The following is a 13,724-nucleotide window of genomic DNA, read 5'->3' as shown; positions in this document are numbered from 1 at the left end:
CCTGATGAACAACTCAGAGGGCCAATTGAGTGGATCTCTCAGACCTGCACAGCATAACACTAACACATCCCTGGCCAAGCAGTATGTAAAAAAAGGTGCTATTAGTGACAGCTGAGGTACATCACGCTCCAGCACTACTGGCAGCAATGACGGAGTACTCCATTATCTCACTTGGATAAGCGACAGTCAAACAGAGTCCCTCAGCAAATGCACTTTGGCTCCCTGTGCACTCACTGAACCACCCAACAATCGTCTCCAGGCAGTTATGGTGCAGGCTGCCTCTCCCACAACTTCATCTATGTTAACCTTGGAAGCTACACCCCAACTACAAGAACGGAGTCTGGAAGCCATAGCTGCGAATGTGTTCACTGCAGACCTCTGGGACGGTCTCGCCTTACTGGCAGAAACTAGTGGAACATTACATGACATTCAAAACTGCCTAATGCAACAAAATGATGGACTTAAATGGACTTGGGAAGTCCTGCTAAATTAATTTCAATCGTCAGTGAACATGCTACCTTATCAGTCTAATAAACCTGACAGCACAATCCGCAGCCACCTGCACCTGTGGCACAGTGATCAAAAGAGTGCCATTTCTCCCTGCAACACTTGACGCAGTACTAACTGAAATAAAATCTCAACTCAAGTCTGCAACCGTGCAACCACAAGAAGCAAATGATAGGCACACTGTCTGCGAAGACAACCAGTTAACAATAGGACCTAATGGCTCCCAACCCCAAGTTGAGGTAAGCACTCAGTCATCTACAAGGAATCTTTCTCACTACCAACTCTTGTGCCAGCGCTAATCAGTTCGGGCTTGACTGTCTCCATGGGGAGCAGGGTCAAGACAGATTTTCATTTAGCTGAGTCCAAACTGGAATGGCTTGGCCAGCAAAAAAACAATGGATTTAGGCCCAGATCTTTGACTGGGGTGAATGTTTGACATTGTTCAGCATTCCGTCTGTTCTTTTTGCATTTGTTGAAATAAGTGGGAAGGGTATACCCAGACGTGGGTCCCGTGCTTGCTAAGCCACTGGATTCAAGCTAGCCTGGCTGATGAGGGGTGATACCCCGAAACTGGTCCCAGGATACTTGTTTCCAGTCCAGGTAGGTCCTGGGCTGGTAGATTGGGATGGACTGTTCAATAGGGAGCAGAGTCAAGACTGATTTGCATATGGCGGGGTCCAGACTGGAAATGTGTTGTGAGACAAAAAACAATGGATTTAGGCCCAGATCTGTGACTGGGGCTGGATGTTTGACATTGTTCAATATTCCATCCATCATCTATTCCTTTTGCATTTGTCAACCTAACTGGGAAGGGTATGCCCAGACTTGGGTCCCATGCTCGCTAAGCCAACGGATTCAAGCTAGCCTGGCTGAAGTTGTGTGGTACTCCAAAACTGGTCCCAGGATTATTGTTTCTGGGCTAGGAAGGACCTGCCTGGACAGTTCGGGCTGGAGTGTTCCCATGGGGAGCAGAGTCAAGACTGATTTACATATGGGGGGGTCCAAACTAGAATGGACTGGTGAGCAAAACAGCTATGGATTTAGGCCTATCTCTGTGATTGGGGGTGAATGTTTGCCATTGTTCAACATTCTGTCCATCATCTGTTCTTTTTGCATTAAACAAACTGCACAAATGGCAAAGAAAGGCTCCTAACAACCAAACATTTCAAGGGGGCACAAACAAACGGCAGGACCAATTATTTTATATTTTTAGAACAGCTCCCAAGTAAATAGTTTTACCTCAGGAACAACCTGTGGAGGCCACAGAAACTGGAACAAGGTGGAGTTGCCCTGTACTGGCAAAACCTTACTAAACACCAGCAACATAAAAGTGGGGGTTGTCAACTCTCTTTCAGTGCAAAATAAACCATCAAGTGCACAAGTGACACAAACCGAACTGCAGGCACCTCAGGTCAAAGTAACACCCCACAAACAGCAGCACCAACTAGTCAAATGAGACAAAATGCCCATTCCAACTCCTCCAGTGGACAGCACTCCAGTCCCCAATAGCAGAACAACAAGCACCACAGGACAAAAAACTAACAGTGCTGAAAGGCTCTTCACTACCAGTAGTATAACTTAGGCTCCTTTCAGCCTTTCAGCAGTTGATAACAAGGACCAGAAGGAAGACACGGCCTACAATACCGGCACTTTCTAATTTTCACACCAAAATGTAAGTCTTGCGGGCAGTACAAAACAATTAACAGAGGCTTAATATTGCACATAACTCAGGAAATCTCCACCCTGAAGCACATCACTACCATTGACTTTCTTTTAGTTGCAATCCGGCCTAGAATGCAGAACAACATGGGCGAGTCTACTGTCATCACCTGGGCAAACAACCAAACTACCCTGCAGGTCTGGAAAGAGAAATCAACATTTCAGAAATGGGGTATAGAAATTACACAACATAAATTGCATGTCCATTATCCCTAGCCCCAAGCTGACTCCAAAAAGATGTTAGGTCATACCCTCACCGGCAGCAGAGGGGACTCATGAGAAACTCGGCTTAAAAGTAGTAGAGAAAGGGGTCCTAGTTGGAAAAGGCCCTCTCTACAGGGTCATCCCCAAACTTTTTGCCTTCCTCCTCCTACTTTTTGCTGGATTTTTGCTTGCTAGCCTTAGGGCTCTGTGCACTTTACCACTGCTACCCAATGCTAAAGTTCTTGTACTCACTCCCTTAAACATGGTTTGATTGGCATATACTTGTTTGGCATATTTAATTTAAGTGTAAGTCCATGGTAGAGTGTTATAACATATATCCAGGGCCTGTAAATTAAATGCTACGAGTGGGCCTGCAGCCCTTATTGTGCCACCCACTTAAGTCACATCTTAAAACTTGTCCCACTCCTGCCATTACAGCCTGAAGGCAGTGGCCCACTACCACTTCGACTTGGCATTTAAAACCCCTTGTCAAGCCTTAAACTCTCCTATTATTACCTATGTCACCCCTAGGGTAGGCCCTAGGTAGCCCATAGGGCAGGGTGTTATGTAATCAAAAGGCAGGACATGCTCTTTTTCGTTTTACATGTCCTAATAGTGAAAAAACCCAAATTCATTTTCTCACTACTGAGAGGCCTACTCCTCCCATACCGTAACATTGAGGATTCCTCATTAAAATTAATATGATGTAATTCCTAAACCAAAGGTGGTAGATATTTCATGTTTGGTATCTATGAACTTTTAGTGATAAACCCTCTTTAATGGTAAAGTTTGATTTATCCTTGCAGCCTGCCTAGGTCACATGGCTGGGTGTAACTGACAGTTGAAATTTTGTGAATTCACCTCCGACAATCACACAAAAGTGGGATTAGCAAAGTCTGAATGGGCCTATAACTGACCTGATGGGGTGCTAGAGCTAAGCACAACCCCACTTGCAGCTGAATAGGCTGGTCTCTGCCACCATACAATCGCCTTAACAACCTTGTATTGCTAGTGCAGCCAGCTAAGAGCCAGGGCATGGGAGGTAGGAAATGTACCCAACTTCTAGGACCAGGGCTCCAGGGAATGAATATAGGGCTCCAGACCTGCGTCTCAGTTTGTTACTGGACCTGTGGAAGGACATTCAGAGGACTGCCTGCTGCTGTGATCTGCTGTGCACTCTGCCAGACTGCTGCTGTAACTGGAAGGCTTGCTTTGCTGCCTGGAGGCTGCTTGGAACTTTCAGAGGTGAGCCCAGCTGTAGAGCCCTGCATCACCACCTGCACCCAGGACTTCAGAAGTGCCAGTTTAGCTGGTCTCCAGTTCTGAGCCACAGGGACATAACAGGCTCCCACCATATTGAACCTGCACCAGGACCCTGCCTAAGTGAGTTTTGAACCCACAAGAGGTCTCCATCCAGTTCTGGACCCTTGATTGTGGTTCTAAGGTGGCCATGTGGCCATTTTCTAAAACTGAGAACTTGTTATTCTGAACCTTAAACTTTAACAATTCATAACTCCATTTCTACTGATTTGATTTTGATAGTTTCAATTTTAAATAATTTATTAAAATGTCCGCTATTTTTGGTTAATAGTTAGCCGCGTATCAGAGTAAAGGATCCTTTGCTGCGATGCAAGGCTAATTGTACCAGCCCACCCTCTTAATTTTGGCAATTATGTCATCTGTCCTATGATGTATTACTGGACCATTTTGACATTCTTCCCCACTTTATTGAAGGCCCTGGACCATGAAGATAATTTCAAGTGGGTTAAGCGTACGCTTCCCATTATTGTGTACAGGATTCTTTCTTTACTTAAACTGGGTTTTTAAGCAGGGTCTCCTTTGCAATTATTCTAAATTTACTTAGCACATGTGGTAAGGCGCACCCTTCTTCATTGGTTTCTTTTGCCTCTATCAGATGCAAAGCATTGTTTAGAGCAGGGCCAATGTCATATCTACCAATGGTGAAACCACAGAGTTCCTATGGTGAGGAAAGCAACTAATAAGAGCATGGCCCTGATGAAGTTCCATTGTGGGAAATGAAAGGTGTTGGCTGGGCCAGGTATAATGTATGCAAGGTATGTGTTCTGGGGCAAAGAGCCATGCAGAACTGACACAGTAAAATTTACAACATTTCAATGCGTCATTCTGCTACTTTACTGTGTCAAAAATGTAATGCCTGCTCAAAGCAGGTGTTAAACTGACGCAAGGCTTTTTCCTGTGGGAACCTTCCACACATTACTGGAGTAGCATCATTTCTTTGCCGCAAATCCAGCAATGTGTCAGTTTAGCGCCACAGATGCGTCAGAATTTCTGACGCATCTGTGGAAACATGCGCAGTGGTGCTCAGTATTGTAAATACAGCACATCCATTGCATCAATAGGGGGGTCGCAGGGCAGCGCAAGAAATCTGACACATCGGAGCTGATGCATCAGATTCTTGTATTATGATTATGAACATTTATGAGGATGTAAGCAGTGAAGTGCAGTAAGTCACCTTGCTGCGCTGCATTGCGCTGCGTCTCTGGGAAAGGGCAGAAATGTGCCATTTTTAAGGTTTATGGTGCATTCCTGTTCTTTCCTCCCGCTCTGGTGCACTATGGGCTGCATAGCACTGTCACAGGCATCCTTACACCATGGTGCAAGGGTGCCTGCGTTGCATGCAGAATTGTTTTTGTGCGGGAAGGTGCACCTTCCTGCACTAAAACAATCCTTAGAAGCATATTCCTCTATCTATGTGTGCTGTAGAGTGCAGTACACATAGAAAGAGGAAGTAATGAGGATGAAGAGCAAAGATATTTTTCCATTATATGCCTCTTCCAGGGAGGTGTATCTTTATGGGGCACTCCCGGGTTTGGCAAATTTGGGAATGTATCAAAAACCACAGGAGTTGCATAGGAACACTCATGATGCAACACAGCGATTTGTGCTGCATTACATTACTTCAGATTTTTTAAGCCATTCAAAACCACACAAAGTGGCTTTACGTGACTTCAAAAATCTGACTTTGAGGTTTGTGTCATGCACGTACCACATTGCATGGTGAAAGCATGACACAACGTTCTCATAAATGTGCCCCTTAGTTTGCTTCTGTCGGAATTTGATGTACCACATAATGGCATAACAGGTATATCAGTGTTGTTTCATGGTGCGTTTGCACAGATTTTGTTTACAATATGACTCAATTGTTGTGGGCACTGTTTTGTGCCAAGAATTGGATTTGCTGCTATCAACATTTGATATAAAAATTATATTTTAATGATTGATGAGTAGCACAGAGGTTTTAGCTGTTGTAATCAATTTTCATTGTAAAATTTTTAATTTACTGATCATAAAATAATCAACTACTTCATTCATTCATTCCAGCGAAAATCAGATATCTGCCTTTCCTTGAGGTCATTGTGCTCTCTCTGCAGCTGGTATTGCTGCCCCGTGAGCTGATTGTTCTTTCGGAGGAGCACTATGAAATGGCCTATCTGGTCTTCATGTCTGGACGCTGCTCCAATAAAATTCTGGCCCATAGTTTAATGACAACTATAGGCATCAGTGGCCTCACTCTGCTGTTCCAATGGCACCTTCCCCCTACCCCGTTTACCCTGAGGCATTGAACTGATGCTCCAAGACACTGTGTCCTGGATCATCTCTAGATGTTGGTGCTGGCAAAACATGAGCCAGGGCTGCAGAGGTAGTGATAGCTGTTGAGCCACATGGAGATATGACAAATATTGTCTGTTTAGGAGGACATGCAGTACATTACAAGTAGTAGGAAGGTTAGGCAGAATGAGGCTCACTGTAGCAGCCTGCTGAGACACATGACAAACCCGACTGCTTCTCTTCAGAATCCAAACCAGCAGGAATTGTGTCTCCACTGAAGGCTTCTGCAGGAGTACGACTGGTGGTTGGGGTATTTGATGATTTTTCCTGGACTTCAGCTCTGGGGGATAGTCCTACAGTGTAAATAAGATAACTGATTAGTAGCACATCTGTTTAAATGTTTCTTACATATCATTTATATATCAGTTTTTTACTTAAAACGCTTAATCCAAATCTTAAAGTATTATTTTTAGCGTTAATGAAATGCTCAATTCTGTGTTCCTAAGGGAGACACCAAACATACTAATAACAACCTTAAAAATACATGTTTTCGTCTCACTGAGATGATGTCTACAAACACAAACATTACAGCCATAGCATCAAGTAAAATGCTAAGTACTGATATAATGTCACACTTGTAAGTCATTATTCAAAAGTAAAAATGCTGTTTGTTTTGCTTCAGCATGTTAAGGTTTGGTGAACATTTGGCACAGGGCACAACATTTTATAGATGTAAAAAACTGGATGACATTAGTAATGACTTGAAAAGGCTACAGAAAACACGAAAATGCAGTAGAAAATGTATGAAAATGTATTAACCTATAGAACCTATGAAGCCCAGAGTAATAATATTTACAATGGAAAATGTGAGACAGCCGGCAAACATTACACATTATTTTATATGAAGACCTTGTAAAGTTGGTAAATAGATATTTAGATGACTAGCATACTTGTCAACATGTGTTATCAGTCCACTATAATGTTGCATAATGGGAGTTGTAGCCATTAACAACTAACAAAGCTGAAGCAGTTATGAATGATATTTAAGATTAACTAAGTATGTAATAAAAATGATTTAGTAAAAATGTACATGTTATACTATGTTAAAAACATACAAATGCTCCGTTTATTTCCAGCAACCATAAAAATAGAATGCCAACATGCATAATATGCTAAACAACACTAAAAATAATGTTTACATTTTAGCAGGACATAGTGATTACAATATGAGAAAAATATATTTTTGTAAAAATTAGCAAAGTGTATTGTGAATGCAGGAACTTTCCCCAAAAACGTAGCAAATTCAATTTTACAAAATGATTGGCACATTCATATCTTTAAAAAGACTATTACAGTGATGTAAAATCATTAATATTTAGTAAGATACAAGTTATGAAGATACAGTTGCTGTATGACAAACACTGATTGTACTTATCAGTCTCAACAACAAGAGATTCCAGCAAAGATGATCCCATACACCTCCTCCCAGTGCAAGAGGTAATGGGCCTGAGAGTACCACTGTCAGTCTTCTGTGCCTCTAGGTGGCTTTAGAGGCCAAGAATCTTACTCTCCCCTGTGGATCATTTAAGTGTTTCCTACTTTCCTCCTTGAGCACATGTTGTTAGATACAGCATTCACTCTTGATACAGTTCTCTCCCACATTTATTTTATCTGTATTATTTTGGTACTTTAAACAAGGGCTAATGTGGCTCTACCCTAATTATTTCATCGGCAATGATTGCTAATTCTGTGCCTGAGAATCTGGAGTTTCTTTAGCCAGACATTGTGAAAGTAATGAATACAACTAATTACAAAATAGCAAGAAAAGTAGGGGTAAATTCAACAAAAATCACTAACGTAGTACAAGGCAACCAACAAAAAATGGTTGCTTCTCCAAGACGAGAAAGGCAAAAGATCATGATATAGAACGGGGTGTGTTTGATAATGTCATGTGCAGGTGTGATTACTTTGCCTTGTTAAATTCACCGAAAGTATGTAAACTGGGAGATAACAGAGTTACAGTAAGATCTGTCCAAATGCTTTCTCAATACATTGACAATGCTTCCTTTGATGCTGGATAATACAAGATACTGAGGAGGGTGTAACAAACAGGCGTGAAACACTCCAGGATAATTAACATTTCCTCCTGTATGTTTTTGGTAGACATGTGCAAAGTTTATGTAAGTGAAGTTTTGTGGAGTTTACAATGCCTAGACACCCCTCCTACTTACAGGCACTAGTGTAGTTTTACACTGAAAACTGGCACTATTTTCTCACAATTGCTAGTTGTTGCTAAACATCCATAGGTCATTTTTGCATAAGTTACATTTAAAACTGTTTGATTTGTGACTCCACATTGAACTTCAGTACGTTTTGAGTGATACCCTAGAAAAGTAATGCACTGAGATGTTCTGACTAGAAAGACGGATCCAGGTTACTACTTTACCTCTAATTCCTCAGCAATGTCCCTCAAATGAGAATGCCATACTTGAATGGGTCAAATATGCTGAAACCCTCGCAAGTGCTATAGTCTAGAATGTCAAGTACATGAATATTGTTATATATTAATATGGTACCAAAAATGTAGAGGATCAACTATCGACAGGTAAGTGCATGTAGAGGAGTATAGTTTATCATTCTTAATTCCACATCTATATATCTTAAAAATATATACATAAAAGAGACATGTATGTGTAGTTAGGAGTAGATAATCTACGCATAGCTATCTGTCAATATTTTTGCCCCTCAATATTTTGACTACTTTATTAAGGAATAATGATATTCCCTACTCAATATTTAGGATCCACACATTTAAACGACAAGGAACCTGACAGACTCAGCTAGCTGACAAAAGCCATCAAGGTACCTTAACAGAATCGCTGTTCTTCTTCTTGGCATTCCAAGCAATTAGAGAGTCTAATAAAAATGTGTTTTCAAATGTCCCTGTGTATTGAAGTGATCTATACTCCTTCTCAGAGCTTGGAAATAAAAGGCATGGTTGGGACTGGTCTCCAAATACTTGATTCTTTGGGATCGGGCAAAGGTAATCTTTATTTCCAATGGAGCTGATTCTAACTTCCTGCATATGAAGGCTAATATATTTTTGAATTCTACTAGGTGGACACAGGTACGTTATCTATTCTTTGGATATCAAAGTCAGTAAGTGTTCCGTAGGAGAACCTAAATTTTTACATTGTGTTAAGTAAATTCTTGTGTGCCCCTTGAATAACAAAATCGATGTGACACAATGTCGAGGACAGAATATTGTAGATGGAATACTGGCAGGTAAGTAAGTCTAGGTTTTCTATACCTAACTCCACATATATGTACCTATGCGGTACATATGTTTTCAAGGTACATAGATGTGGAGTTAGGAATAGTAAATCTGCACTTCTCTACATGTGCATACCTTTTCATATTTCATGCCTCAATATCCTGTTTGAGACAGTTTTGTAAGACAACATCTTTGGTGTCAACATAAAGTAGTACAACTGTGAATTGATTTTGTTCATTTCTTCAAAGATTTTTTGAGAATGTGTTGCAGCAGAGTTATACTTATTATTGTGTATTCATGCTTTTCCTATAACATTTTGCTGCAGTATCTATGGTTGCAACCTGTTCCCGTGCAGTGATTGTCATCTATACTAGTTTTGTTCTATGCCTAAATGCCTTTTTATTATCTTTGAATGTCTTGTGAATTTTCTCTAAAGTGCTCATGTGACTAGAGTTGCCGTACCTGTATAAAACTACAAAAATGGTTAAAGGAACAATAAATACAAAATAAAATCCTGGTATCACTGGGCACCAGTTTTTTTATTAACATTTGTATCATTCCGCTTCCAGTGTGTGTAATCCTCCTTTTGTCATTTTTTTGCAGATCGGTGTCTCTGTCACATGGGGAGTATGGCCGTCGGAGCCCTTGGAGCATTTCTATGTATGCATTGAGACCAATTGGCATGGCAATGATGTGCCAGTGATTTACTACACAGCAGAATGAAATTAGGTTTCTAGAAATGTGTTAAACACGAAAAATAAAACATCTGCTGTAAAGTGACAACTTTGGAATAGTGTGTGACTGCGTGTTATCATAAAACAACACCCCAATATTTTAAAGAGTAACTTTACACTGTGCTCAAATGTGTAACATGACTCTTGCTGTTGTAAAGAATAAAGATTTTAATGCCCCAATTCGGAATCTGGTTACACCATTTGCATACTTTGCTCTCCATATGAGGCAGTGGCAGGTAGTAGAGGAAATTAAACTCAAAGACACTGTCTAAATAAGCATTTGCAATGCAGTGGGTCTCATGTTTGCTCGAGCTAGAGCTAGTAGCGTTGTAAATTCCTAACTGGACTTTTTTTACCACATAAATTGAAAATGGAAAGTAAAACAGTTGACATAAGCAAGCCGATTCAAAGCGCCACGGCCACCATGAGCATGATTGCAAAGGAGAGACACAAAAGGAAAAAGAAGTTTGCTCTCAGTCAAACATATTGGCAAAAGTGCAATTATCCATGTAACAGGATGGGTGTCCAAGCCGGTAACAAAACTGCCACATGGATGTACAAACGTAGAGCATTTGCCAATGATAACAAAGGAGTTTTAAAAATTCAAGCCCATGAATGAGTGATAGTGATGGCCGTGCAGTGGCCGTGGTTAAAAGCCCACATATAGATTACTACAGGTCAAAGCGCTTGCACGCTCAACCTAAAAAGGGCTAATCACCCAATAAGATCTAAGAGTTGAGTCTTAGTGAGTCCAGTGGCACCTTCAAGTCTACAGCAGTAGAAAGATATCCTAAAGTAAACACTGCCAAAGCCAACTGGTCTTGCTTTTTGGCTTTGCCAGTGCTGACCGACAGATCTTGCCAATGCTGTTAAGTATTGGCAATGAGAAAACAAGCATTTGCAATGCAATAGGTCTCACATTTTCTTGAGTTAGAGCTATTGGCATTGTAAATTCAGAACTGGACTTCTCTTGCCACATAAATTGGTCAACCCTGTCTCATAATTTCATCTTTTCCTGCCATGGTTTGGTGGTCAGTGGTGGATACTGACATCAGAAATCACAAGCCCTTGAGGAGAGATTAGAAGATAACTGCTCTACCTCACGTTGTGTAAACGACTGAACAGAAATTGGAAAGTAAGGCTGGAAAAGTATTTTATTTTTATTTTAACAGAATGAAAACTCTTGCAAGCATTCTTTTCTCACATTTCAACAAGCAGAGAAGCCTGATAAGATATATTGCCCCAATAAAGGAGATAAGCAATGTCTTGTGTGCCATGTTGTGAGTGCTGGAAGGGAGGGGCCCTAGAGAGAGAGAGAGACTCGAGATGCAATGCAAGGCTAAGCCAGTTTCACATCATTACTTCTAGGTTTAGCTAACTTCTACCGGAAAGGGCAAATTGTGGCTTTCGTGAGCAGTGAGTTAAACAACCGGATGTCTCTTTCGTAAAATAAGGTTAGGAGCCAGAGGTAAATGAGGACAGCCCTGGAATAAAGCCAAAACAAATGTCAGTGACATGGGATGAGAAGGGAGGAACGGAATGCTGCAATAAAACGCAGGCATCTACCAGCCTAAAATATCCGTAGTGGAAGGGGAACACCAACAAAATAACCAAAATAGTCCATCACAGCAACAGATAAAGAAATCAAAGTGGAATAATACAGTAGTTGGTCACTGCTCTGAAACAGAAAAAAAGGAGGGAGAACAAGGCAGAACTGACCACTAGTAAGCAATAATTTTTAAAGGAAACTGCAACCAGCAAATTAAATTGCTTTAAGCCATAAGAAATATACTAAAAGTATACACGAGGTTGAACGCTTACACGCTACCTAAAAAAGTACAGTACCTGAGCTTAATGTCCAGTCAGTTATTTCTTAAAAAGTGTTAGGTCTTTATGTACCTGTAGAAAAATGTAAGGCAAGTAAAATAAAGATACAAACAAAAACCGAGAATATCCCTTCCTCAAATGTGGCGCAGATAATACCTCAAATGTTTACACACTAAGACCCTATACTTTAATTAGAATAGAGCCCTATGTCCAAAGTTAGCTTGTGCAGAAAGTTAGGTAGTAGCCTTTGGAAGATTCTATGGTTTGTAAAACGTGTGCTTACTCCAATCAGTAAATTGGATATGTCAAACAGAAACACACTACCATGATATAACAAGCCTGTGCTCTGCCCAAGTATCTTGGTGGCCCTACGAGTTGGAGGCTATGTGTCTGATTTTTCAGAAAAACAGTCCAACAACTCGTAAGCTCAAATATCCACCAACCAAACTGGAAAAGGGATCCCATACAAGTTCCCAAATGCCATTTAGGCCGCCAAAGTGTGGTCGTCAAACATCTTGGTTCACTGTTAATGGCTCTCCACGGACACTTGGGTTATGTGCCCACGTGGAACATCGTTTAAAGAGAGATGAGTTATTGTGTCAACTGTTGAAAAGTCAATGTACCTGAAAGTGCATACTGGAATAGGATTATGAAACTCATTGATGACCTCCTGAAAACACAATATTTTCAGGGTTTTTTCTTGAAAATTGGCTCTTGCTGTGAAGGGTTTAGGTGATCAAGGATCAGGCAGCTTAATTTTCTAGGACCGGGGCAGAGTTTGATGTTGAGTCGGGATGGAGGCATGCTTTGTGCCTGAGAGTCTATGGCTTTGTCTCTAAACAGCATGTGTCTCCCGCTTTCCATTTTCCAGGTGTGGCACAGCACTGGTGCCCCTGTCCTCAACTCCATGAGTTTTTGGTGGCTTAGAGCTCTCTGTTGCTGGGCCCTGGGTTCTTCAGGGGGCAGTGATTGAGGTGTAGGCCTTGTGTCAGCAGACATCTCCTAATGACAGTTCTCTATGAAGCCTCACTTTCAGAATCTTTTTGCCATTATTTGTTCTTCCAAAACTGCTGGCAGTACATTTTCAGGATTGAGAATCTTGTGTGGATCCCAAAGAATGATGACCCCGGGAATAGAGACAAACCATGTCAAATCAAACTTAGAATAGACAAGCTTAAAAGTCAAAACCTTAAAGGTTTATTTGCATTTTCAAATCATTACAGAAGGCGAAATACTATTGGCCTGAGTTAGACCTTGTCAGTTGCACCATCAAGCTGCATAAGCTGCGGACCTGAGAAGACCGTCAAATTGACAGGATTCCGGCCACCATATTTAGATATATTGTGGCTGCACCTAAGACCACCATGACAGAGTGCTCTTGCTAGCAATAGTTCCATCTCCTCTGCAGGTGTATAGATAAAACAATTGGGGTCCCAAGGTCTAGAAGCAGCTACTTCCAATCATTATTCATCTCATGCTCTGGCATGGGATGCCATTAACCAACTGACCCTATGGGCGTGGGTACACTTTGTGTGCATCCCTTTGGCTATGTTGTTCACCTCTGAAAAATAAGGATCTCACTGACTGGACTCTTCAGTTGCCAAGTTCTATGGGGGAGAATACACAGGGAGGTTAAAAGATGTTATTTTGGGCATGTTTTTAGACCTTCCAGGACCAAACTACAACCATTGCCTCTTAAAGGTGCTTCATACGTGCAAGTGCGTTTTCATCCTTTGCAGGAATCAAATGCTTCACTGAGGTCAATGGACGTTGACCAAGAAAGAAGTGTGGTGAACCCTACACACATTTACATCAACACCACCCCAACAATTTAGATACCATGAGTAATGTGGCCACGGAAGGAAAAC

At 41.3% G+C, this 13,724-nt stretch overlaps 1 protein-coding gene across 1 annotated transcript in view; it reads left to right on the top strand.

The window, feature by feature from the left end:
• The window catches only part of C10H16orf89 (chromosome 10 C16orf89 homolog), a 640,978-nt gene extending 630,762 nt beyond the window's left edge, over positions 1-10,216 (top strand). Inside the window, exon 8 of the mRNA XM_069210520.1 lies at positions 9,899-10,216. Within this exon, the coding sequence (XP_069066621.1) occupies positions 9,899-9,966 (68 nt within the window). The 3' untranslated portion in view covers positions 9,967-10,216. The remainder of the gene's footprint in view (positions 1-9,898) is intronic.
• Positions 10,217-13,724: the final 3,508 nt, after the last annotated feature.

Source organism: Pleurodeles waltl, chromosome 10 (assembly GCF_031143425.1).
Source record: "Pleurodeles waltl isolate 20211129_DDA chromosome 10, aPleWal1.hap1.20221129, whole genome shotgun sequence".
Taxonomy (NCBI): Eukaryota; Metazoa; Chordata; class Amphibia; order Caudata; family Salamandridae; genus Pleurodeles; species Pleurodeles waltl.
This window is presented reverse-complemented; position numbering and strand designations above follow the sequence as displayed.